Genomic DNA, 26,372 nt, shown 5'->3' on the forward strand with positions numbered 1-26,372 from the left:
AGCAAGAGACTTGAAGTCCAGCCTGGACCACACTGCTTACAGTCCCTCTGAGCAGCAGCCCCTGTGCCCAAGCCACGACACGGCGCTCTCAGTCTCCTGTGCAGCACCCAAATGAACCAGAACTCCCTGGGGAGCGCCCCAGCCCTCTGCCCTTCCTCCAGCACATGGCAGGGAATAACCACTCCGTGTGTTTCTAACTGAACATCCTTACACCTGGTGGGGATTGCTTTGAAGCCTACCTAGCACAGATTACAGGGCTCATAGCTGGTAAAGACTGCAGGAGTTGGAGTTGTTGGAGTAGGCAGGCTCCAACGCAATGAAAACTTGAAGGGGGGAGAGATGCGAATAGTGCAGAAAGCACATTCATCGCACGCCAAACATTCCTGGGCAAGCCCTACCCCCACAGGCACCAGCTCCATCCGTGCTTCCTTCCATAGCTGCTCACTGAACCCCCGTGCTGTGGTGGGACCCCCCACCAGTGCGATGCAGCACCTTGCACGGGACCAGGACTCCTCCCTCTATTCCTGCTTAAAATTTTACCTGCACGAATGGCAAGACAAAGTTACTAAGGGCACGCTAAGGTAGTGCTGGATAGGAGCGATGGGGTCAAGCTGCTCCATGTCTGTGTTTTTGCTGGGACAGACGTGAGATGTGGCTGCCTGCACCATGCTCATGGCAGGCGACAGGCCAAGGAGAACAGGAAAGGGAGGGAGGGGAACGCAAAGTTTGGTTTCAGTTACTAATCCTCAGCAGCAATGATAGAGAAACAGGCAGAGTCTTGCCAAGACGAGGCACGTCTGCAGATGCGTTTGCAACACACACCTTTTCGCTGTGCCCCGAGTCTGCAGGGGAGCATGCAACGCCCTGCTCAAAAGGTCTCCTGCTTCTGCAGGTAGGGCTTTGCTCACACCCACCGTAGAGCTCCATGTTCAGCTGAAGGAACCGACCACCACAAATCCTGAACCAACCAACTCTGCTAATCAGGTTTTGATACTCCTAAGCAGAACTAACTGCTTAAACTTCAGCTGAATGCCTCCTGCCCCTCTGCCCAAACCCCAAAACACAGATCAAAACCCAGGAAGGGAACAAATTTTGCCAGGCTCATCTCATCCGGGAGGGCTTCAGTCATGGTTACTGATCTTGTAGGAGAAGCCTGCCCCATCCCTAGTCTGTGTTCCACAGCAGGACTCAGTGTACAAGTCTATCTCAAATAGAGGTGATGGTTCTGATGGTAAAATTACACAGCAAAGCCCTCTGGGCTTTGTAATACAGTAAATCAAATTTGATAGCCTGCTCTTACATAGGATATTGCATCTACAGATCGCAGAGCAAAAGCCTTTGGTCCATTATCCGTGGTTTTATAAAGAAGGAAATGCACAGGAGCTGGGGAGAGGGGGTTACTTTTTCAAGGTCCCCAGGCTAGTGGCAGTGCTGGGAAGAAAATACCAGTTTCCTGAGCGCCAGCCCTCTGCACTGACACAGCACCACATAAGCAAAAGGCTCCCTCGAGGCCTCAGGAACTAAAATACCGTGAATCTGCAATTAAGAGCTAAGGGAAAATCAACCTGGTTGATCCCACTTGTGGGTCAAGAGTTCACTGTTTTCCAAGCTGTTGTTCTTTGTTTTCATCTGAATCAGAGTAAACTCGCTTCTGCCCACGTCTGAAAGAAACAATGCAAGTGGTTAAAACTCTTCCAAAGCCAGAATTGCCTTGCCACTGGGCGAACCCTTTGCACAGTTCAGTAACTAAAGGATAACTAAGGATAATTAAAGGTTGTCATAGTGGTTAGGAGAACGCACTGCTGGCTGATACCAGCTAGAACCCTCTCAGGTAGGAAAACATGATACATTCATATGGCGTCTTTGGAGGAGGTGGGGATCGATCCCATGGCTGACCTTTTTGATGAGTTTGAGGACTGCGCTACTGAGATGTTGCTGGAAAGGAACCTGAATTGTGTTTTAACTTGATCAGGATGACACTTGGCTGTTTTACTCTTATAAACTCTTCCTTATATTCCTCGCTTGGAGACTCAAGATAAATTAGGAGATTCTGTGTTTGCACACTGGCTGCTCTATTACTTACAGCCCCATTTATAAAAAGTGCCTAGCTGCATCTTGAAGCTTTCAGTAACAAAAATTTTAAATCCAGAAGGATCTCATCTAACCTAACCTCATCTTTGGAACAAAACTACTTATATTGTTTTACCTTGTAAACTCAATGTCTTCGGCCTGCCTTTATAACGTACTAATGAAATACAGGGCAGGATTTTGCCCAAGCCAGGTGAGTGAATCACCTCCCAGAGGAACCTGTTACTGTCCACTGGGACAGAAAAGGAGCCTTAAAAATTTGCCTAGACTAGATACCTCACTCACCCGCAGCCCTGTGAGAGTAATCCTAAAGTTAAGGGAGAGTAGCACATAAACTGAGGACTAACTCAGGCAGAAAATATCGATAAAGAACTAAAACTGAGAAAAAACCTGTAGAGTGGTATGGGTACCAGCTCCTGATGCTATTGCTAAAAGTTATAGCTGCAGCTGGCTCTTACAGAGACGAGTACATCTCCACTCCATCCCGCCTGACTTGTGGAATGCTTCACTGGTTTCTTTGTTCCACATCTACAGGGAGAAGACAGAGGGAAAGCGAGCGGGTCCAAAGCCAGAGCCACTGCGGTGCGTGGACAGCCGGCCCTTCCTTCCGTATAACGCCGTTTTTTCAGAGTCTGAGCACCGTGCTGCTGAGACTCTGCTGCTGAGACTCCTCCCAGCCAGACTGAGTCATCCTCAGCCAGCATTAGGAAAAGGATAAAATTAGCTTAGCTATTAGTAGAAATGTTTGGCTAATAAATAAAACAGTGGGACATTTTTGCTTAACAGTGGATGCAACCATAGACAGAGGTATGTCCTGGCTGCTCGCCTGGATGTAAATACTGCATGGCTAAAATTATTTGCTTTGTCCAAGCTCAAAAAAATAATCACATCAGTAGAAACAAGAGAGCTTCCATGGAGCTGAGCATGCATCTGAGACTGTGAGGCCAGGAAGCGTGAACTGTGTGTGTCTCGGGGCGTCACTCATTCCTCCAGCACCCTCCCTCCCCACGTCCCCGAGTGCCTTTTGGTTGACATCACGTCTCACGTTGAAAGAGCACTGGGATCCCAGCGGAGACCCGCGCGCATGGGGAAGCAGACAGAGAAGGACACAGTAAACAGAACACGCGTTCCAAACCAGTATGTCGGACCTGCAGCACTGGTCCAGCTCGTTTAATGGCTGGCAAAAGAACCACAGTCTGCGGTGTCTGATGAAGGCCATCACTGCCTCGGGCAGGATCCAGATCAGGTCCTCACCCTGTGCCTTTTCTTGCAGGGAATTCCTCTTGACTCCCGGGATTTTCCCTCCGTTGTGAATAGGTCACAAGGTCTCTCCCTTGCTGCAAAGCAGGAGTTCACACCCATGAAATCCACCTGGGACCGGAGCACTGAACGCACAGAAGGAGACAGCAGCCCAGGGGATGGGAGGGAGCACAGAAGCAGAAAGTTGGAGAAGCGGTGCAGTGGGAGGTGGCAGGGGAGAGGTTGAGGACCGGGGTGACTTTGTGAGCGCAGAGAAGCAGCAGCACAAGGTTTTTACTGTCCCATGGCAGCAGGCAGGGTGTGAGAGAGAGCTGAACAGCGCAGGCTGGCCTCATCGGAAAGCAGCCCCCGCTGACTCACCGGCTGAGTCACAGCCTTGCCCGGCCTCTATTCTTTTCCCAATCAAGGAAACAGCAACTTGCCACAAACTTCTTTTAAGGCCGCCCTTCAGATGCTGAGCATTCCTGCACTAAGCCTCCACTCTTGACAATCCCCTGTGCCCTTCCATGTCTGTAACTCAGCGGGAGGCAGGACCCTCCAAAGCACATCGTGTCCCGAGGGAGGAAATGTGCCGCGGCCTCTCTGAAGCAGAAACGGGATTTACTGCAGCTCGGCCCGTGCAAGCTGCGCCCTGGATGGCAAAAGGCAGGCTCTTACAGGAAGGGAGGCAAGGGGAAAATTCAAGCTGGGAGATTTCCATTCTGGCACTGAACCTCTGCCCTGCTCAAGGAAAATGCTCACGTTCACGGGACCACGCTGCTTTGAAAGAGGAGATTGCATGCCCTGATGCTGTACTTTAAGGGTGGGCAGAAGATAGCCCCAGAGCCTACAGTGGGAGACCCAAAAATTCAGGAAAGAAAATTGCCTCGACTAAATTCCCATCCAGATTCAGAAACGATCAGTGAAAAGCAACAATTAAGAGTAATGTTACAGATGGAAGAAAGGGGAACCAGGTAGCAAAGAGTATACATGAGAAGCTTTAAAGAACAGGAAAATGACACAGGAAACGGGGAAAAAAAAATCCCTGCATTGGCAAGGCTAAGAGGGAGTTTTTAAAGTCCATTAGGAACGTAAGCATTCTTCATAATGCTACAGGCCAAGAAGTAGATGAGAAAAACATTAACAAGGTTCCAAACAGGCACAAGGTTTCTATAAATATTTCTCTTCTCTTTCAGGACGCAATGTTTTTTTTGCAGTCTTGCAATAATCTCAGAGAATGACCAGCACTTAGGAGAGACCTGCATCCTAGAGCACTGAGATAACCAAAGAATATTGGTCTCCTGGTGTGACCAACAAGCAAACATAAAATCGCACCGAGAATATGTACAGGTACCATACAAGAATCTGGGACGGCAACTAAGAGGCCATGCCAGTGACACCAGTGAGGGCTTTCTTTTCAAGACAGATGCCTTTAACACAGCCAAACATGTTTATTTGTCTCAGCTCAAAGCCTACATGAGATTTTCTAATCCAGAAAGCAACAACCCTGAGAAGGATGAAAGAGTCACCATGGACATGCACCTGGACTGAAGCATCCCGTAGAGTGGTGTGGGGAAAAAAGGCCAGTGTGATCCTCGGATAGATAAACAACAGCCTAGAAAGCTGGGGGCGGAAAGTGATCTTATCTCTCTGTTCACATTAGTGGAGCTGATGCTCAGACAGTTTTTATACTTCTGGTGTTGATAAATTGGATACAGAGCAAGAAAAAGCCCTCAAATAATTGGTGGGAGGAAGGAAAGGATTCTAAGAGACTAGAAGAGTTCAGTCTGCTTACCTTATCCAAAGGCAGTTGCAGGACTAGATTACAAAGTATAAATACCTGGTGAGAAAATAGGCTTTTAAAATTACCAGAGAAAGGCAACAGCCGGCACCCGTGGTTGGGAATAAAGCCAACTGAAATTAAAAATAAGGTGCAGTTTTAAACTATGAGGAAAAATCATTGGAAGAAATGATCAAGGGAAGTGGTGACTTCTCCTGCTTTTCATCTTTTCCACGCAGTACGGAATACCTTCCAAGAACTGCCACAGCCAAATTGCTCAGCAGAGGAATAACTGAGGGTGCATCCGTGGTGCCAATTACTGTGTGCAAAAAGATCCAAGGCTTAGTGTGCCACAGGAAGAAAGAAGTCTTCAGCCTTGAGCTGTGTTGTGATTAGAGCAGCCGCGGGAAGAGGGAAGACCTGGGGTTTTGTCATTGCCTGGTTGTTTACGTTATCTGATGACATTTTAATGCATAATCCTGCAATCCGGGAATTCCCACTTACAGATGAGTGCCCGTACCATTGAACTTGACTGGACTCCTTTCTACAGAGATGCTCTCTTTCTCGATGAATCTTTAATTCCTTCCCTTACGCTCAGCTCGTCAGCTTCAAAAACACAGGGAGAGTGTCCCTAAATATGGAAGCAGCCTAGAGCTGCCTGATCGACGGGGCAACTCTGCTCCACATGCAGGGTCAGCCCTGCTTGGGAAGGGGCTATGGGCCGTGCCCCAGAGGGGCTGAGAGGCTGATCACGGTATCCACAAGTGCTGGATGTGCTCCGAGAATAATTATTGGATGAAAGTTCTCTGAGCACTTGAGCTAGGGGATATATCCTGTCTCTGTTAGGCCTTGGTGTGAGCAGGATGCTAAAATTCTTAGATCTACGTCCAAACAAGTTCAATTTGGGGGCAAAACTGTGTGTTTAGAGATCTTTAAAACCAAACGTTGTGGACTTGTGAAGGCCAGGTGTCTCTGCAACAAAACCAAATAGGGATTTTCGTGAGTCTGGACTCAGGCACCTCCACCCCACCAATATCCTTCTTTAGTGCCCAAGTCTTCTAAGGAAGCCAAACCTTTGACCATAAAACACATCTGTAGCTATTTGTACCTCACATTGATACGTACAAGTTAAGGGAAGGGAAGCACCTGGGGGTTGTGGGGAACAATTTTGGCCAAAGACACTAAGCCAGTCCTTTATTGTTCAAAGAATCATAGTATCTGTTCAAAGCAGGGGCAGTGCTAGGTTTTTAGCTCTCATCAAGTAATCCTCCACGTGGAGAATGCCTCTTCAGTTTTTGAGGTCTTTAATCAGGACTTGATACTTTTTGCCAGATGGATATTAAAACTGAACAGCAGGCACTGCCCTCAGGACATGTTACTGTGCAAAATACAACATTCTGCTGCACCAAGACAGTCAAATTAGCATAACAGTTCCTCCTGATTTAAAGTTCACAGATTTATAATCTATGAATAACACCCACCATCACAGGATGATGCGCTGATTTCAGGCTGCTGTGATCTGCAGCATGACAATACTGAATTCCCAGCCGCCTGGCTGCGAAGCCAGACTCCTCTGCGAGGTTTGATCTTGAGTCTGAACTGCCTGTAGTGAAGTCACTCACAAACCCATTTCACAGCGTGTGGACCGAGGTTTGCAGACAAGAAAATGCAACGGTGGATGCTTGGTTACTGACAGGTGTAGCTCTTGGGAAATGACACAGTAATTATTGTTACTGTTTACCTGACTTGTGAGTGGAGATTAACATTTATGATAAGTTGCTTAAAATAACTGGTTTCTTTGTATACCAAGGGTCCGCTTCCAAGTGCTTTCTCTGCGGCTTGCTGACCCAAAGGCTGTAATTTACATTGTTGCTGTAGCTCTGTGAATAGCAGTATCTTTGGGGACCTCTTGTGGAGTCTCTTCTAAATTGCATGCTCAGGAAAATGTTTCCTTGTTAATTTGTAGATGCACCAAAGAGCCTTTTACTTCACGTGCCCTCACGCAGATTCGCAGAGGTTTGATCATAAGATGCATCTAAAAGCAAACACAAACAGAAGAGAGAAACTGCATTTTAAGAGCGGGAATTTAATGCCCGAGTGATGCTCATTTACACTTTGGCTTCTTTATGGAGACAGCAGTGAACATACATCATGTGAAGCACCGCTTTGTAAGGGGGGGCTGGGACCTGCTGACGGACAGTTGGGCTCACGCTAACGCTGCTAACACAGAGCTCTAAGCAGAGTGAATGGCGGAGAGGTATGCCCTCTTCCTCCCGCTGCCTCGGTTCTGGCTTTCCCCATCTTCCCCGCAAGGATCCCAACCCTATCATCTCCTTCATCCCTGCCCTCTTCCGTGGCTGCTCCCTCACCACCCCAGCCCTCCTCGCACTGACACCCCAGGCGAGCACTCCAAAGCCGTGAAGCGCTGTTTCACATAACTCACGCCACCCTTTTCCAAGCCTCCTACATCAAGTGAGCCGCCGCTGGGCAGACTCCTCCGAGATACGCAACTTCCAGGTCTGTTCATGAGCTAATCTGTGAGGGAAGACGCGACAGTGGCTCACACCAGCAGGTTACGGTTATGGCTGCAGCTGTCCCCAGGCCCTCTCCCTCCGCCGACCTGTCCCCTGCCTTCCCCTCACCCGAGGCCGCCGAGGGGAGGCCTTGCCCGGGCAGGACCAGCGCAGGGCCACGGCCTGGTGGCACCTCAGGGCAAGGCCCTCCTGCAGGGCAACCCCGGGCCCGCAGGACAGGTGCCCCAAGCTCCCTGTTCCGAGCCGGGCTCGCCCGACCCCGGTCTGAGGGAGGAGGAAGAGGGGAAGAGGAGAAAGAGGGAAAGAGGAGAAGGAAGGAGGGGAGGAGGAGGCCGCCATCGCTACGCAGGCAGCAAGGCTGCCGCAGCGCCCGCTTCCGCCTCGGTAGCCATCATGGCGAACACGCTTGCCTCCCTCACGTGACAGTCCCGCCAGCCCTCTCTATGGTAAGTCCGCCTTCGACAGCGGCTTCCGCCGCGTTGTGTCGATGGTTCCCGCGCGGTGCCTTGTGGGCGCTTGGCGGAATCATGGTGGTGGCGTAGGGCCTGGTTGCGCAGGGGGGGAGGAGGCCGCGGTGTAAGTGCCCGGGAGGGGGCGGCGGGCGGGCCGGGGGGCGCCTGGGGGGGCTGTGGTGGGGTCCCTTAGCGGGGAAGGAGGCGGCCCTGGGTGCTGGAGGGGTCCCTGTGCGGGGCCGGGCTGCGGCCGGCCCGCTCCTCGGGTTGGGGCTGCCCCGGGCAGGCGGTGAGGAGGGGCCGGCTGTAGCGCAGGCCTGCCTGGGCAGGGCAGCTCAGCTCCAGGCCGAGCCCAGTCGCTTTCTGCTGGCTCATAACCCCTGCGCGGCCGGCCCTCTCTTCGTGCAGCGCTAAGGAGGCTCCTCCAGGGCTGTAGTTCTGGAAGTTAGGAGGTCGGTGTGACGGTGCCTGCGCGTTTCAGATTGAGTTTGCGTCCTTTAAGGCCAAGCCAACTGCAGACTGACTTCAGAAAGAAGCAGGGACAATTTCCAGGGGATTTGTTAATGCTTCATGAATCTGTGCAGCCACATTGGATCTGGTTCTTCACCTGAATTAATGGATCCCCCTGTTACGTACGATTAGCACAGATAAGTTCTGAGAGCAGGTGGCTTTCGTGGGTCATGGCTCTGGCAGAGCCTGTGCCAAGGCAGAGCTACAAGGCCTTGCTGAGCCCCAGCAGGCTTGCACAGTGTCACTGAAAAGCGTCAACGAGCCAAGGCTCGTTACTGTCTTGCTTCTTTTTAAAGGTGTTTCTATCTGTTAATTTTGTTTGCTTTGTAGCAGTACAGTAGCAGTAACTGTGTTCTGCCTGATGCGATGTTACTTTGAGCAACAAATTATTTTATAATTTTAACACTGAAGTCATGTGTTTTGTGATCCCATTAAAAGTGAAAAAATAACAAATTATGCAAGCAGAGCATAAATAACTTCTATTTGTGTATCACAAAAACATAGGAAGCAATATCATGTTTTTTCTTTGCTTCTTAATATTCTTTAATATGTTCTCTTGTCATCCTTTAACATCCAGCCTTCTGGTTGGTAGGACTGGTGCCTTTATGTATCACTGCAGATGTATCTCTCCTGCGTCTTATATATCTTTAGTCTGTGGTTAATGGATGCGCGTGTCTTGGTGAAGCAGGGATGAGCATAGTTTCAGACAGTAGATTTAAGATGGCGCAGGTTGATCGTGCAGGGTTTTTTGGCATTGATTAACCATCTTAAACTCTTGGCACAGTGGTTTAGGGTTGCAGGGTCTCCAGCTCCTGCCTGGCAGTGCTGATCGCGGTGCATGCTGACAGGGCGTCTGCGTGGCTGAGGCTCGTCAGAGCCTCTTTCACTCCTTTGCCGCAGAAGAATTGATAGTAGCGATTTGGGGCATCAGCTAGGCGATTTTTTAGGACGTGCTGGTGCTATGTGAGTTCCTGCAGTTCCTAAATGAGAGCTGGTGAAAACTTCTGTGTTTGTCCGAGCTCTTTTATTTGCACTTTGTTTACACAAGGGTAAAGCTGCCAGCCTTGTGCTGCCAGGGAAACATTAACCCTAGCCCTTCAGAAGGCTTTGCTGGCCAGCTGGAGCTCTGCGCAGGTCCGTCCCAAAGGACTGTGCTGCAGTATTAATGACAGTGCTGTGCCTGTACTAGAGAGCTGAACAGGGCCATGATGAGGGCTGAAGCGTTCAAGCCATGTGATCTTCATCAGTATTTAATTATCAACGCCATCCTAGGCATGCTGTGGTCTGTGTCAGCCAGCATTTCTGGTGATGATACCTAGGTGTGGTTTGGGGAGTAATGGAGAGGTCGTTCCCAGTAGGCAGTCATTTTTGGCTGTCATTTTTCAGGAGGGGAAAGAGTTCAGTTACGGGGCTGTACCACTTGCCTGAAGGGTAGGAGACTGGCTCCTGGGCAGTTTTCTTTAGTTTATAAATGTTGCTTCGCATTCTTGTTAGAGTCTGTGTATCATCTTTCAAACATGTTGGAAAAGACTGTCTTTTGAAAATTTGAATAGATTCTGTCAATAAAAAGCTCCTTAAACTTCGAGGACCAGTGATAGTTGGTGTTCTGTAGTGGGACTTGTCATTGCTTCTACACTTCCAGGAACAAAGTAGCTTCTGGTGAATGTCTTTCATTGTAATTTGTAGTAATGACTGGTTTTATCCCTTGATTCTGTAGTAGTTAAAATGACGACAGCAGCGAGGCCAACATTTGAACCTGCGAGAGGAGGAAGAGGAAAAGGTGAAGGAGACTTAAGTCAGCTATCCAAACAATATTCCAGCAGAGATCTTCCTTCTCATACTAAAATCAAATACAGGTTAGTATTGGTTTTATTGGTCTTACGCCAAAACAGTCTGGGAATGATTTTTTTGTTACAGGTGGCACTCTGAAATTTTTCACAATAGATGTTGATGTGCTTGACACTGAGCAGGCACCAGAGATTGTGCAGCAGTGCTGCGTGAGTGGGCTGAAAGTCTAGGTCTCAGAAGCAGACCTAGGAGATTGAATGCATTGCAAGTAATTGGAGGGGTTTAATTTTAGTGGAATTTACTACTGCTTATGGGAGTGAATCATCAGAAGAAGGTGAGCTTGAGAAACAAGGCATTTCAGGCAGTAGAGTGGAAAGAAAATCATTGGGAACAACAGGAGCTGACTGAGCCATTGAGGGTGCTGTCACTTGCAGAGCAAGATGGGATAAGAGGAGCAAAATTGAGCATGTCTTAAAAGCAGGAAGATCATGTCCTGTATTTGGCAAAGGACTGCTGAGGAAGGGGCATTAAGAGGAAGCAAGGAAATCATGGAATAGCACTCGGGCAGTAGTACGTGTTGGAAGAGCGGATGTTAAACACTGCAAGTGGTTCATGCAGGTCCTGGGGGAAGAAATTGCTTTAATCAGAGTGAAAGATAATGGGATCTTATAAATATTTTCCTCTGTTTGAAATGCATAATAAATCTTTGTTATCCTGTTGAAAGATTAAATGAAATGTGGAGTCAATGTGATACAGATACCTAGAATTTAAATTAAATGTGTCAGCCTAAAAATGTTTTTTTCATCTAACTAATGTTACCCTTGTCAGTGAAATTACTGTTAAGGTTTTGTATTTCCACTTTTCTGTGCAGAAGCTTACCTTTTCACCTCTTCCCTCCTGCCCTTTTGGTTTTGAAGAATATGTATGGATAAGGGAGTTGGAGTGTTTTGGAGAATACCAAAATCAACAGCACAAAACGTGCTGTCAAATGCATTTTGTTGTTACAGGGAAAATTGTTGGTCGTTTGTTTCTTTAAACAAAAGTGGAGTTTGGAACACCAGTCTGTCACTTTGAAAGAATTGTGTGGGGAAAAATATGTACAGAAATATAGTGTTATGTTTTAACAAATCCCTCCGTGTGCATGAGAGAGGGAGAGATGGAGGGGGGGCATCAAGAGTCTTCTGTTCTTTCTCCCAGATACCTAATACAAAGTTGTCTTTGTTAAATTGCCAGGACTGCATCATTGCAGGAGAAGTTCAGTGTTTCAGTCCCACTCATGTTCGTTTGAATGACACAGGGTTTGGGGGGATTTTGCAGCTATATCAGGGTTCAGGTTTTTAATTACAAAAGCAAATGAAATACTTCATCATAAAGACAGGCTGTACACACAATGTATTTATAATGGCCCAAGTCGGGGTGTCTTCCAGGCACTCTTTATTTCCAGCACTGGGTTCACAGAAAGGTGAAAGGAATTGCTGCTTGTTTTTATTCGTTAGTTCTTTTCAAGATTTCCACAGAAAATTCAGTGCTCTCTAGGTGAAACTTCGTGTGACTCAAATATGAATAGTCTGTTGCTTTTGGCCAGCGTGTGTTATTGCATATACATGTTTTTCTCTCTTTTATATGTTTCACTAAAGCTAGGGTGTTGCCTGTTCTCCCAACTTTTTTTTTTATGGTCGTGGGAGATTCTCTTGTATGTTTCTTGGAGGGGAAAAGGTTTATGAAAAGTATGTTCTAGCCTTGGTGTTATCTGTAAGCCTTAGAGACTGTGTTTGCAGCAGCAACTTGGGATGATAAAACGGCAAGGAAAGTTGACCATAATGCTGGTGGATGTCTGCTAGGACACTGGGCTTGGACTGCTGGAGAACAGAAGATGCAGACATAGCTACAAGAGGTAGATGTGGTCATCCTGTTTTTGCAGGAATTTATTCAGGGTCTTTTAATTCATTTGAGAGCCACGGAAGGAGCATGTGTGTGTGGCATTGCATGTCTCTGTGTGTGTAATGCATACAGAGAAGGGGGCTGATGAAGAGAGAATAAAGAAAGTTATGTCTACATGGTGCCCTGCTCTTAACTCTATATACTTACTTGTTCACTCCAGGATTTATTGACCTCCTTCAGAAAATCGCTCCCAACTGCAGACTGTCAACTTCAGCTTTTTTCCCCCCATGTTATTTTAGACAGACCACTCAGGATGCTCCTGAAGAGGTGCGTAACCGTGACTTCAGAAGGGAGCTGGAGGAGAGAGAACGGGTCGCTGCAAGAGAAAAGAATAGAGACAGACCAACCAGAGGTAAAAACAAAGAAACAAAACATCTTAATACCTTTGTGTGGCATTGCTCTTGCACAAAACTCGGTGTTACAAGAAGTTTGCAGGTTGCAGACAGCATGTCATGAGAGTAGAATTCAGGGTATTGGTCTGATAGTTCAGAGCTGTTGACCTGCAAGGGAATGTCCGCTGGCTTTCATGCTGGCTTCGTGCTAGCAAAAAATCTAGGCCAGCCAATAGAAAAGCATAGGCCATCATGCAGGCCAGCTGATACAGTGTGATTGTAATGAACTGGCAATGAGTATGTACAGCTAATAAAGGGCTTTTTTTGTACTTGGACAAGCAAGACTGGAAGGAGAAGGGGAATGACTCATCTTCTAGTGTTACAGCACCGGTGTAACAATAAATCAATTTTTAAAGTATGCGATTCTGTTCAGGTATAGTGTAAGTGATAATTAAAATGGAAATCAAAGGGTTTTTTGATAAATACTTGTTTTTAATATTAAGTTTGACAGAATTTAGGTACTTTAGGTTTAGGTATGAAGGTATTGTGAGGCTTTCAAATTCACAGATGAAAGCAGATGTGGTTTGGACCAAACGAGACAACAGTAATGCTTTGGGGTGGTCCTCAATGGGAACCCTCCAATGGATATATAGAATAAGGATATTTCTTCACAGCTTTTTCTTCTGCTATCCTTTCTTGAAACAATGACTTCAAAAAACTTTTGGAGGCCAAACTGTAAGTTTGAGGACGTTATTGCTTCCCTTGAGGATACCTACAGGGGAGGAATTAGCATGGGCATTAAGATTGAGAAGCGAGGAGAAAGTGAGCATAAGCTTGTATCTCTTGCTCTAATGCAAGACAAATTGTTTGTGAAGAGCTCTGGTTTCTGACATTAGATGCTCTTAAATGAAGTGACTCAGTCACTTTTTTTTTTTTTTTTTTAAAATCTTATGCCGTAGAACACACAACATCATCTTCTGTATCTAAGAAGCCTCGGCTAGACCAGATTCCTGCAGCAAATCTTGATGCAGATGATCCGCTTACTGATGTATGTATCTTCTTCTGTCTTCTTTCCTTTCATTGTCCTGCCTTCGGGATTTGTTAATAGAATATGTACTTTTATTTTAGGTCTGCTAAAGATTTAAGACAGGTTCCAGCATAACTTCCTTTTACAATTACTCTGCTGTAGTGGAAGTCCAGAGTGGTTCAGAGGATTCTGGTCCGTGCTGTAATGGCATTCTTGGAAAGCACACAAAAACTAGGGAACTGGAAATAGCACTTAAAGTATGGGGAATGGGTGACTTTTTAGACTCGGTCAACTACTGGGTGAGTTAGAATTCCCCTAAGGTAGAACTGTTGAGATACACTGTCTGCATGAGCAATAGATTCTTGCTTCTTGGCTCCTGTCCTCATGCTGACATCTAGGAGTTAGGTCTAAGGCTTGACAATAAGCTGAGGGGTTTTTAATCTTGTTATGTTTGGTCCCAACAATATTGGACTGGATATTCGGACACACCATTATAATGAGTTGCATTACAACAATTAGGAAGTGATTGAGGACAGTCGTTCTCTAGAATCTGTCAGATAGATAGCATTTGAATTATAAAAAATTAATTGCAGTCATCCAGAAATCACAAACATATTTTTGTCTTGACTTTACTGTACAAGAGCAAATAAACCATTTGTACTGTATTTGCTGCTGCTACGAGTGCCCAAGTACTTCAGAAATCAATCGGCAGCAAACTGCAGCCTTAGCTGGGCAGACTATGACTGTTTTGGGGGCTTTTTTTTTTTTTTTTTTTTTTTAAATGAGAGATGTCTCTGCAGTAACCTTCAGAACTAAAAGCTGGTTTTGTTAAATGAAATGAACGAGCTACTGCTTGTTTCCATTTGTTGCTATTAGGAAGATGATGAAGATGAGGACTTGGAAGACAGTGATGATGATGACACTGCAGCTCTTCTGGCTGAACTGGAAAAAATCAAGAAAGAACGAGCTGAGGAACAGGCTCGAAAGGTAAAATCTTATCCATTAAAGAGCATCTGTTTTTTTTCAAACTGGTGTTTATTAAAACTGGTGTGCCTTAAGTACTTAGGACGAGTGAGAGCTGGTAAACAAAGTAAGTGCCCTTCAACTCTTCTCAAGTAGATTCTGATGGATTTGTTCTTCTATCTAACAATTGTTGTCAAGAATTTTTTTCTTTAGTAGACATACTGAACATTTTACTCACTAAAACATTCTATTCACTTTCCCAACACTTTGTAGAAGCATTGAGTCAAGATAATCTTGCTTCTCATACGCCAGTCCTTCTATGAAGACAAATACCATACAAAACCATATAGTGGCATTAGTGAGCTACCTGTTATCCAGTGCAATTTCATTTGTTAACTAGCTTTTATGAAACAGGGAATATGATTTTTTTTATTTATGAAATAAAAATATGTGCTTTTTCATGCTTTTGCTTATGACTGCAAGTTTTATACAGTGGTTGCTCTTTCACAGCAGTGGTGCTGTGTGGCCTTGGCAAGGAGCATCAGTTGTAACTATAAGACCAGAACTATATTCATGTGATTATGCATAGGCGAGTTTATTTGAAAAATGCCTCCGCAAAGATGAATTAATAATATGGCATTTAGTCTTTTCAGAATGTGGAAGGTCAACTCACATGTAGCCTTCATACCTCCCTATAATCTCTCTCTCTCTCCAGATAGAAACACCATGTCCTACCCTTGAAAAGGGAGGGAAGTCCCTGTAGTTAGAGGTTGTTTTCCTATGAGCAGGATCAAATCCTATGCTGTTGGCTCCCACGCCTCCTTGGCATAAGAGAGGTTGTTGGGATGGAGTGCATTAGCAAACTCCCTGATTGATGAATGGACTTCTAGGGACTGTTTCTGGGAATAGTCTGTGTTGTCGAACTGATGAGGATTTAGGATGAACTGTACTGGCTCTAACATTGCATTGCAACAGAGTTGAGAGTCCAGGTATTTCCTCTGCACTACTGAAATGATCTGCCTCTGGTGGTGTAACAGAAGTGGTGGGTATGTGCAGCATTCCCTCTCCTGCTTTTAGTAAGCACTTTCTTTTTTTGAGTAGGGCTTAAATCATTTTAGTGTTTTTGAAAAATGTTACGTACTTCAGTTGGAGTTGTTTTCTATGTTGTTATACATAGATTCTACATTAGTGTAAAAAAACAAACAAACAAAAAACCCACCCCAAAACAGCTCTGTCATCTTTGTATAAGGTAATCTGAGATGTTTTTAGAACATGCTAAATAAACATACTAAATGCTGATCAGGATCTTTGCTGCTGTGACAGCTTAATGTTTTGGTGCCTCTGCACTACTAATAACCATATTGTAGCTTAACACACACGCTTACAGGTTAACGTTTTTCACAAATGCTCTCCAGTTGAGGCAGCTGGCAGTGAACAGGGCATAGCATCTAGCAGGCACTAGGAACAGCCAGGAGAGAATAATGTTTTAAATGCTGTAGGCAGCAATGTAGTGATTGGCCACTCTTAGCTAACAGTACAGACATTTACCTTTAGAATCAACAAGGCCTGTAAAACCACTGAGCTCTGCAGTTTTGGATTTAAGTACCTTGGAAGGCTAAAAGCTGTACCGTGCTGCTTCAGTGCAGAAATTTTGCTGTAGAGAGCTGTTGATACTTGATTCTCCATCTGGCCTGTGAGTGGTCTTTTACATTAAAGCGTTTGAAGGTGTCTCTCATCTCTTTATCTAGGCATTTGCAGCACATCACACAGCAATTAAATTGTGTTCTGCAGTAACAACGTGGTGGAAATTAGTTTAAAACACTGGCAACAATTCTTCCATGTTTCCCTGTGTGAAATGTACTAAACTACAAATTAAGGGTACCAATATGTAGGAAAGACATCTGCTTCAGCTGTTCTTGCACAGTGCTTAAAATGAAAGCTTAGATCTGTATGGATTTTTCGCTTTGCCTGATAGTTGAAACTGTACATCTAGATCAAACAGCATTAGGAAAATAATGGTAGTAAATTGCAGCACAGACAACCAAGGGCATGCTTCTCTGTGTGTAGAAAGCAGGAATGTTACGATCTCTATGAAATTCTTATTTTGTCACTAGAGGGTGCTAAAAGCTATGAAGTATTTACTATAGCACTTGTTTTATTTTGCTGTCTTTTAACTGGTATTGTTTTTTACCTTCATGGATGTTCTTTCCCCAGAAGCAGCGTTTATAATGTCCAATGCTACGTGCGTACTGAATATATGCACCCTGATCTGAAATTAATATGTTTGTTTCTTCCTAAAAATGAGCATTAGTTATTTATTTGCAGTAGTGCACACTGTTGCACGCTAACTACATACTCTGTTCGTCTTTTCACCGATTGGTGGCTGATAGGCTCTCTTAGAAATTGACATCTTCCGTAAATAATGGGTGCCCTACAGGTACTTGGAATTTTATTTTCTTGGGGTTTTTTGAGAGTAGGAAACTAAGACTAGGTTGATTGGAAAAAGTGAACACCAAGGTGGGGCGCAGCCTTGGGAAGAGTCTTTGGGAGTAAGGGTCTCCTTAGAAAAGATCCCTTACGCATATTGACTGTAGGGGTGCAGTCTGTTTGGATTATGCCTTGTTTTCCATGGCTTTGAAATATGGTGTTACTGGCAAAGCATTTTATAGCCATTTTATATAAATCCCTTTTCCCTTCAGATATGCGGGATTTCATATTATTATGTATCGGAAACCGTAATTTAAACCTACTTCTGTAAGTGACCTTATATTAGTCATCCAGCTGACTTCAGGACAACATCTCATGTAGTCTTAATTGTGGAGTCGCTATTAGTCTAATCCACATACAGGGATGGTTTGCCTGCTGAAACACTGCTGTCCATAGTAGACAGCATGGAGTGAACCAGTGGCAAGGCAAAGGGAAACTGCAAAGTGAATGCCTGTTCACTCTTCTGCACATCGTTCTCAAGTCTCTTTGCTGTTACAGACAGATTAACCTGTCTCCGCATCTTCTTGGAACATGACAGGGTCTTAACAAGATGAAGTGGGTAAAGCACAGTAATATATCCCAAATTTGTGCCATATGTATTTTTTTCTTGATACTTTAGTTATTTTGATTTATTAAAATGCTAGTCCAGTTATTTCTGAGACTTCATTTAAAGTAAAACTGTATTTTTGTTAACTGTTTTCACTCATCGCTTTGGTGTCCAATATTTAAGTTGCCATGAAAGGAGAACTGCTCCTTTTAAAATGCATCTCTAGTGAGACAGCAGTTAAAAACAAAAGATGAGAATCTGTTGTTTGTTCAGATAATCATGCTCTCTGTTAGCTTCCCTTACTTGGTAATACCAATTTCCATAGAAATCCTCTAAATCTAATTTTGACAAATATTAGTATTGAGAGGTTCTAACTTCCATCACACAGTTCTTTCCCTTTAATCTGTGAAGCAAATAGTTTGTCAAGCAAATAAGCAATTGCTATCAAAGCTTATTGACTTCTTAAAATGCTTAAATTCCCTTGAATTCTGTAGAAACATTAAATAAATACTACGAATGTTTTTAAAAACTGATTCAGCATGGGAGTCCTCCTGACTTTTCTCATGCCCTCTGCAATTTTAATCTCTCAGGTTGTTTCTAGTAGACACTAAGCTGACCAGGAAATTTTAGCTTTGAAAGCCATTTCTGTGGAATAATTCTGGGCCTGTCTAAAACTGTACAAACACTAGGTCTGCTGTCTATGTGAACTATCCATGGGTAAGTTTCATGGAAACTTTTTTCAATATTCCAAACTCAACATTACGATGCTTTTGATTTTCAATTTTCAAGCACTTCCTTAAAAGGTAAATGGAAATAATTAAAAACAAACCTCAAACCAGTGAGCAGCTGAATGTACATGTGCAGTTTCAGCAAAGCTATTTTAACATCCAGTCATTTTATGCTTATCTGAGAAAAGACTTTTAAGTTTTTGGTTTGTTTTCTTACAGTTTTATTTCACCAACTGTTTATCTATAACTGAATATATTACTTTACCAGTGGTCAAAATAGATGTTAGCTCTGTCCTGTGTTTTAGCCGTGTCACAGACTTCCAAATAAAACATTAGAAAATGAATCTTGATAGATATTAACCTTTTCTCTTAAAATTTAAGGGTCTAACTAAAACTAGAAAGATTAAGAAAGAATTTCAATGAAGAGGCAAAAACAGATGGCACAGTATTTTCTTCGTTAAATGTTTGAGACATGCTAGCAATACCCTTGCCAAGAACTAACGATAATGTCCCCTCCCTTGTGGGCAAAATGACACAAATCTGTGCATAGACACTGCAGTTATGATTAGTCTGCGCTCTTTTTTTTTGAAGTTTCAATCGGTTATTTGAATTGCTGTATTGCACCGAGTTAGTAATTTGCATAGGATCAAATAACTGGGGTGGATCTCTGCATTATTAAGTTTCTTTCCCTGCTGCTAAAGGCACTGCTGTCTTAGTTTGTCATTCAAAAATTAGCATTTAAATAAGGTTATGTGAGATTTCACACACACACACCCCCCAGCCTTCAATGAAATGTGGGTATTTCAGGTTTTCTTTCAGCTACTCAACATCTTTAAAAACTGAACAGGATAACTTACTTTAATACAATGGAGTCATTTCAGGAATTTCAGCACTTTCTGTAAAAGTAATCTTGCTCTGTGCTAAGGGTAGGAACTATACTAAGAAAAAAAAAAATAACCATGGCAACAATAATGTTTTTCTTTCCTTTGCGGTCAGAAACAAATATGCCAAGGGACTGTTATTCTTACAGCAAGATAAGGAATAATTGTTTAGTTAAGGTTAATATAGTTTTGTCCGCTTTTTTTTTTCCCCCAACTGTGATGCCACATGGTGAGTTCAGTTGTAGAGCAGAGGCTTGCTTTGAGATCTAATTCACGTAGCAGCATCTCCGTCTGCTTCCTCGAGGTATGGGACTCCGTCTGTCCGTCCAGTCTTATTCCCCACGCCATAATATTCCTGTTCTATTGCCCCTGCTTCTAACATGGTGGTTACAACATGGTTGACTTCTGATTCTTCTCTGCAGGTAGTTGGTGCAACACGCTGCCGTTGAAAAGCACAGCGCTGTTGTCTCTAGTGATGGAATAATCTGTAGTGTGTTTTTTAGGAAAAGAGTTGTATACCTTGTCTCGCTGAACGGAAAGGCAGGCAAAGAGGCATTATTTTAGAAAAGGTGGAGTGAATAGGGAAATATTATTTTCCCCCTTAGGCTTTTCCTCTGTTGTGGGTTTGTTGTATCCATAGTATCCATTTAGCTTAATAAGCCTTTGTTCCACCACACAAAAGAACAATATAGGCTTTGGAGCAACCCAAGCCGCTTATTTTGTGAACAGCTGTGCTTGATCGTGCCTCAGAGGTGTGAAGCTCAGACAGCTATGAAGGTTATGTCTGGTCTGTTTGATTTGATACAGCCCGTGCTCCATTGCCTGGAGCGTCCTGGCTTTCAGTGGAGGAGTGAGCAGTGGAAGATTTATGTGGAAAATTCAGAAACATAATGAAAACCTCATTTGGCTGGAGATGAGGGATTCTGCAGCTCTGGCCAAAATGTATAACTTAGCTTAAGTGTAAATGTCAACTTTGCACCACTGTGAGTTATACCTAGTGTTTCCTCCCTGTCGTGTCTCTAAGATACAGAACTTAGCAAATTACTGTTTTTTTAATCTTGAATACCTTCTTTGGGAAGTTTTAGTGAAGCTAAATAATACAAAAAATCTTCAAGAGTCATCTTCAGAATTAGCCTGCTTCCTGAAACTTGTAGCAAATATGTTGAAATGTCATCCAACCTAGAACAGCTTTGAACGGCTGAATGCCATAAATAAATTACCACGCACGCCAGGTCTTCTTTGTGAAGTGACTAAAACTGGCGATGCCTTACTCAACAGATCTGTTCCCTGTTTGCTTTCCGACTCTAATCTGTTGATCTTTAATAAGACAAGCTTCTGCAGTTTGTTACTACTTCTAGTTGTGCTGCCTGTGCGGGTCTAAAAGACAGCAGAGCTCTGTTTGTGAGCAGAGCTGAGAAACAGCGAGTGGCTGCACGAGTGCCCAGGGGCTCTGCTGCATCTCTGACCGGCAGCGGGGAAACCCAGGCTTTGAAAGTAAGATTCATGGATGTTTTCTGTAACTGTTGTCTATCTATAAAAGAATGTTTGACACCTTCTGTTAGCGTTGTGTTCGTAATTGTTTTTAATAATTCAACAGGTACAAAAGTGAAATGTAATCATTTGAAATGCCCAGGATTGCCCCTACCATTTCTTTTGATTATAGTGCAATTTTTGCTACCTTCCAGTCCTCTGGAATTGTAGTTGACTCGAGTCAGTGTAGTTTTTTGTTAGCAATTAGCAGTTTTAGACAGAATTCAGTTGAGCTTGAAATGCCAAGTGTTGGGGTCAGTGTCCAAGGTATGTACCCCCGCTTCCCTGGTGGTGCAGTGGAGATGCAGTCAGTAGAGCCTGGAGCGTGGTTGGTCTCCCGTGTGTGTAAGTTAGTGTGAGCAGAAGAGCCGCCTTGGCTCCTTATTGTAGCCTCTAGACCTCTGCTGAGATGTGAGCTCAGGTGCCACAAGCAGATACCTAGATGTAGGTGTCTTAATCTGGAGCTAAATCCTGCTCTTAGTCTTATACTACTGCTTGTAGTGTAATGCTTCTTAAAAGTGTTATTTCAATTTTGATTCTCCCTTTTTTTTTTTTTTTTTTTTTACTCTCACCGCATTTTGTCACCTCCATCTGATAATGCTTTTTTCATTATCAGAAAGTGAACTACATCAGGCTAATTGAGGCTGAAGGATATTACATTGGTTATGTAAAGCAGATAAAAGTTAGGATGATGCCTAGCATGCCTTTTTAGAATCTTATTATAGAAAAATTAAATGTGCATCTGTGTGTAATAAGAACACTGGAGTAGTTACCACTGTATGCATATTTTTTTATGATTCTTAATATTGATTTTATCTTCTTCTAGTGATTCAGATGTCTGAGTGCTTTTCACTTCTCTTTGTGCATGGTAGAAAATGCTGGAACAATCAGCTTTTTAGGACCTGTTGAGATTAAATCTGAAACAGGGGAAGAGAGGTGAGAAGAACTGTAATTCCCCCCCAAAAAGATGCCGACTGATTCCAGTGGACTTTTGACCATCAAATAAACACTGTGTGTGGAGTGCGTCATAGTTCTGTATTTGTCAGCGATGTGTGGATGCATTTTCATGCATCATAAAAAAACCAGCATAAGATATTTATATGTGCTCCAGATAAAGTGGTGCATGATGCACAGGTTGCCTAACTTTGGATCATGGCCGAGGTTAATGTCTTAGAAATTTGAGGGTGAAACTGTGCCATGCTCTGCATGCCACCTTGAGAAGAGTTCCCCGGGAGTTCAGCTCTAAAGTGGAAAACTGCTGTGTCTGTTTGCATATATAGGACTTGGAAGAAGGTCTCTCTACAGAAGCATTTGTCAGCAGGGGAGTATTCATTTCTTACAATGCTCTTATTAGTGCTACCTTCTCTTGAGTATAGTCCAGTATGAATTTTGGGTTTGTAGCCTTCTTATTTGCTTTTAAGATTTGTCCCAGACCTCTTGTTTTTTCAAAGCCTCACTTTTAATGGAGCGTCAGAGATTAAATTTAATGATGCAGAGCCTACCTCATTTTGGACAGCACAGAGAACACTTCACAAGCTCACATCCTGTTGTAAATTTGCCGAATGGGCTTAAACAGAATCTGATCACCTCTCGGGAGGTACCTGAAAATCAATACTGATTTTTTTTTTTTTTTTTTTTTTTTTTTGCTTGTGCCAGTATCTTAGATTTTACTTGGTTTCAAATTAATGCTTTGCATGCATGTGCTGTACGGTAGTCTGAGAGCTGCTTGACTTCTGGTGGGAGCGCAACACAGGCTTCAGTAAATTGGATTTCACTGCTGTTGGCTCCTCCATGTTATGGGGAAAGAAAACGGTGAACCCAAGGTTGGCATACTGTGCAGAAGAAGCTGCATACGTTTCTTGTCTGTAATCCACAAAGGAAAGAAATGCATAATATGAATTTGTATTTCTAATATGGGGGAAATTGTTGTTCCATATCAAATATTTTCACTCTCCGTGTTTCCTTATTTACTGGGGTGCTAATAACTGAAGTTGGAATGCAAATGTTGGATTTAGAGCTATGTTTGAAAATGCAAAACTTTCCTTTATTTGTGTTAATAACTTTTAGCTGCTGCGGTTTGTGTTAAAGCTCCATGGATACAGCAGCAAGGGCAAGTTTTGCCTATGCACATGTTTTAATAAGGGCATTACCGGGCTGCACCATGCTTTTTAGCAATATGCCCTTTTGGGGAGCTTTTCTCGTCCCACTGGCAATTAATTGCAGCTGGTTCTAAATTTTATTTGTGAGAAGCAGTGTAACGGTAGGTGTTTTTTCATAACTAAATCTTCAGTAGATTTTGAAAGGTAAAATCTTTTACCAGTGATCCTGCATCATCTGGTATTCATATGTATGTTAAGTTGGTATTGTTCTTAAGAGGGTTGGAGTGTTTTATAGGAATATTCCACATACCTGATCAGTCCGATTGAAAAACATTGTGAATTGTAGATAGTTTTAGTAATATATCACTTACTATTGATTAAATGTCTGAAGCGAGAGACCTCTGGCTAGCATCAGCGTTCAAGTTCAGCACTTAAACCTTGTAAACGCTATCATCAAGAAAAACATTTCCTCTTTTGGGATCCCATAGCAGCCCTCAGCCATGAATTTTCTGCAGTCTGGAAAAAAGAACAACCTTGTGATCTCTTTGTCTTTAGTTTATATCATTTTTAAAAGCCGTGGTTTGAGTCTCCTGCCGTGCTAATGAGACTTCAGTGCATTGTTTAAGTAGACTGTCTTCAGACCATACTTCAGCATACAGGGAGCGGGACACCTAGTTAGTCATCCAAATTAAAGGAATTTTTTTTTCCTTCTGGTACTTTCATCAAAGATCAGTCCTTGTAATACATTTGAAAGGTTGTGGAAAAATATGTTGATGTAAAATGAATACTATGTATTCATTTTGAAGTCTGTGAACATTTAAGTCACTCGATATATTACTACAGCTTGGAAGCGTGGGCAGTAAAATCTACTTTGTGTTGCCTGTAGTGCAGTGCTTCACTTAGGCTTGAGTTACATGCTTTTGACAGTACAAGGAGAAGAAAATTTTTCTGCTCCTTAATATGGGAACTCTTAAATAGTCTTATGACATCCACTGCTCAGTTTCATCTTAAATTTCTCAATATTCTTTTTAACTGGTCCCTAGGGAAGTTGTAGTTGTAAAACCCAAGCGGATCGCTGAAGATGATAGAGAAGTTTCAACATGCTGTAAGGTTTCTTCCACATAATGAATGTTGTATGATGTATTCTCTTTTCTCATGAGGATAAAAAACATCTTTTAATTTATATACTTTTTTTAGTATAATAAATATGTAAATGGTAAAGCTAGAATCTAACTGAATATTTGGTGGAACATCAGAGGTAAGTAGAGCAGATATGAGTGTTGCTAGATTGACAGTTTATTAGCAATGTTAAGCTCTGTAGAGTATCTCTGCTTCTATCCTTATTCTACTCATACCGGTGTCAAACGCTCTGAAAAGGCAGAGCTAGGAATTAAAGCTCTATCTGTGTGGGTGTTTGCAGCTAAATAATGTTTCTCTCTACCAACTAGATGAGAAAAAAGGCCCAAAAAAGTAATGTATCCATTTCTGGTTCTCAGGAACAAGAGCAAAAGGCTGAAGAAGAAAGAATTCGGATGGAGAACATTCTGAGTGGCAACCCGCTGCTGAACCTCACCAGCCCAGCACAGCCTCAAGCAAACTTCAAAGTGAAGAGGAGGTACCGTGCATTCTGTACTGTGATATCCATCCCCTTGCTCCCTCTCGCTACTCAGAGTCTGAAAACGTCATCACTGCTGTTGGTTATTTCCTTCCTCAGACCTTGTCACAAGCAGTGTAATGTGGAATTGGGATACTGATGCATTTCTTTGAACAAATCATCCAGCTACTTTGTGGTTAAAAAAAGAGAAAGAGAGATTGAGAATTGTGTTTGTCTTCACAATGACACAAAAAGTAACAGGACCAAAGTTCCTCAAGAAATTTGATGTTATGCTCCCCTTTAAAATCTGCCTGGTTTGGGGTTTTTGTTTCTTTGGCTTTTTTCAGTGACAAACAATTCTTGTTTGCAGATATTCCAGTTGCTGTTGTGTTTCTCAGAATTAGGGCCATTAGATTAAAGTTTTTCCTGCTCTGTTCAAATGGTCATTATTTTCTGTAAAGACAAAATAACCTTTAATCTACTGATAGTCATCTCGCTTCTGACTCAGGAGCGTGTAGAATAAGGCTTGGATTAGAAAAATAGATCTTTTTTTCTTGAAGATTAAAATCTAATTCTAATGACTAGCTGTTCTTAGTACATTTAAATAGGAGGGCTAAACTTCATTTATATATTTTTGTAAATTGCACCTAATTTTCATACAAACTCACTGAAGTTCAAACTTTTGTTTTCAGATGGGACGATGATGTTGTCTTCAAGAATTGTGCCAAGGGGATAGACGAAACAAAAAAGGACAAAAGATTCGTGAATGATACTCTGCGATCAGAATTTCACAAAAAGTTCATGGAAAAATATATCAAGTAGTACAGTTTTATGTGCGGTGGTGATGAAGGACTTGGAAGGTCATGGTTGTTCCCTCCCTCTCCCTCAGAATTCAAGGCTGAATATTTGGTCATGAATTCCCAAATGCTTTTCCAAGATCATCAACAGCGTCATAATTAGTAATTGCTATGTATCTGGAGTTTTTATTCCTTCAGTTTGTTTTCCTTTTCAGTTTTAATTAAATCAGCTTGTGTTTCATGAATGTTTTTCTGTTCACGTGCGTTTACCTTTACTGGCTTTCTTGTAAATGGTAGAAGAGAGAAGCTGGTTTGCAATAAATACTTCTAATTGTTTAAATTGCTTTCCAAAACAACCTGTATTTGTAATGACGATGGTTGGTATCTTATGCAACTGGTATAAATGTCAGTAGTATCAAAGATGGGGAACAGCTGAGTATGATAAGGCAGTGTGAACCAAGAAGAGCTATATTTTCTGTAGCAAATTGGACTTACTTCTCCTTAATAGCTAGTTAGAAACTTAGTTAATAATCTTCCTTTTTAGTTTCTTCTTACTATCAGCCAAGATATGGTTTGGTGGAGTGGCTCCAAGTTCTTAGCAGCCCTGCTTTCTGGGCTTTCTTGGCTCAGCACTTCTGGGGCGATACTGTGTAACGCTTGGGGAAGCATTGAGAGGGGAATGCCTTGTGGAACCGTGGGGTTTTTCCCTTAATAAACCATTGCAGTGCTCAGTCCCTCAGCCACAACCACGTGGCCACAGGGTTCAGTCTGTGTGTGCGTGGTTCAGTAGTACTATGTTGTTAGAAACTTGCGAGTGTTTTTATTAAAGGAGTGATCTCCTCAATATACCATGGTACACTTTGTTTACTTCTTAAATGTCCATTTTAACACTTGATAGGACAATATAAAATATGAACGAATGAAAAAAAATCTCAGTTGTGAAGGAATTTCTTTTTTCCCTCTTCTGTCATCTCAGTTGCATTTAAAATCTTGGCCAGGTGATGCACTGGCTATGAACCTCACATTTGCAAAATGTAGTAGGTGCCTCTCTACCA

The 26,372-nt window shown here is 43.0% G+C and overlaps 1 protein-coding gene and 1 long non-coding RNA gene across 2 annotated transcripts; one reads left to right on the forward strand and one right to left on the reverse strand.

Moving 5' to 3' along the window:
• Positions 1-3,455: 3,455 nt before the first annotated feature.
• On the reverse strand, positions 3,456-8,066 carry LOC148055934 (uncharacterized). The gene is made up of 3 exons (XR_015704937.1): positions 7,575-8,066; positions 6,589-7,142; positions 3,456-6,079 (listed from the first exon to the last, which is right to left on the reverse strand). It is a non-coding gene; the product is annotated as an uncharacterized LOC148055934 (long non-coding RNA).
• Positions 8,067-8,099: 33 nt separating this feature from the next.
• On the forward strand, positions 8,100-25,562 carry CWC15 (CWC15 spliceosome associated protein). Its single transcript, XM_087758352.1, has 7 exons — positions 8,100-8,217; positions 10,321-10,459; positions 12,572-12,684; positions 13,624-13,712; positions 14,568-14,678; positions 24,423-24,541; positions 25,213-25,562. The coding sequence occupies exons 2-7, from the start codon at positions 10,329-10,331 to the stop codon at positions 25,340-25,342; spliced, it is 693 nt and encodes a 230-aa protein (XP_087614478.1). The 5' UTR covers positions 8,100-8,217; positions 10,321-10,328; the 3' UTR covers positions 25,343-25,562.
• Positions 25,563-26,372: the final 810 nt, after the last annotated feature.

The sequence above is a fragment of the Nipponia nippon genome, unplaced genomic scaffold, assembly GCF_047370975.1.
Source record: "Nipponia nippon isolate SJK-2023a ecotype South Korea unplaced genomic scaffold, ASM4737097v1 scaffold_2, whole genome shotgun sequence".
NCBI lineage: Eukaryota > Metazoa > Chordata > Aves > Pelecaniformes > Threskiornithidae > Nipponia > Nipponia nippon.

Bases quoted from the DNA above. Each gene is read 5' to 3' on its own strand.
- CWC15 (XM_087758352.1), top strand. From the start codon at position 10,329: ATGACGACAGCAGCGAGGCCAACATTTGAACCTGCGAGAGGAGGAAGA. The intron at 12,685-13,623 runs GTAAAAACAAAG...CTTATGCCGTAG, and splicing joins TAGAGACAGACCAACCAGAG to AACACACAACATCATCTTCT. The intron at 24,542-25,212 runs GTACCGTGCATT...TTTTGTTTTCAG, and splicing joins AACTTCAAAGTGAAGAGGAG to ATGGGACGATGATGTTGTCT.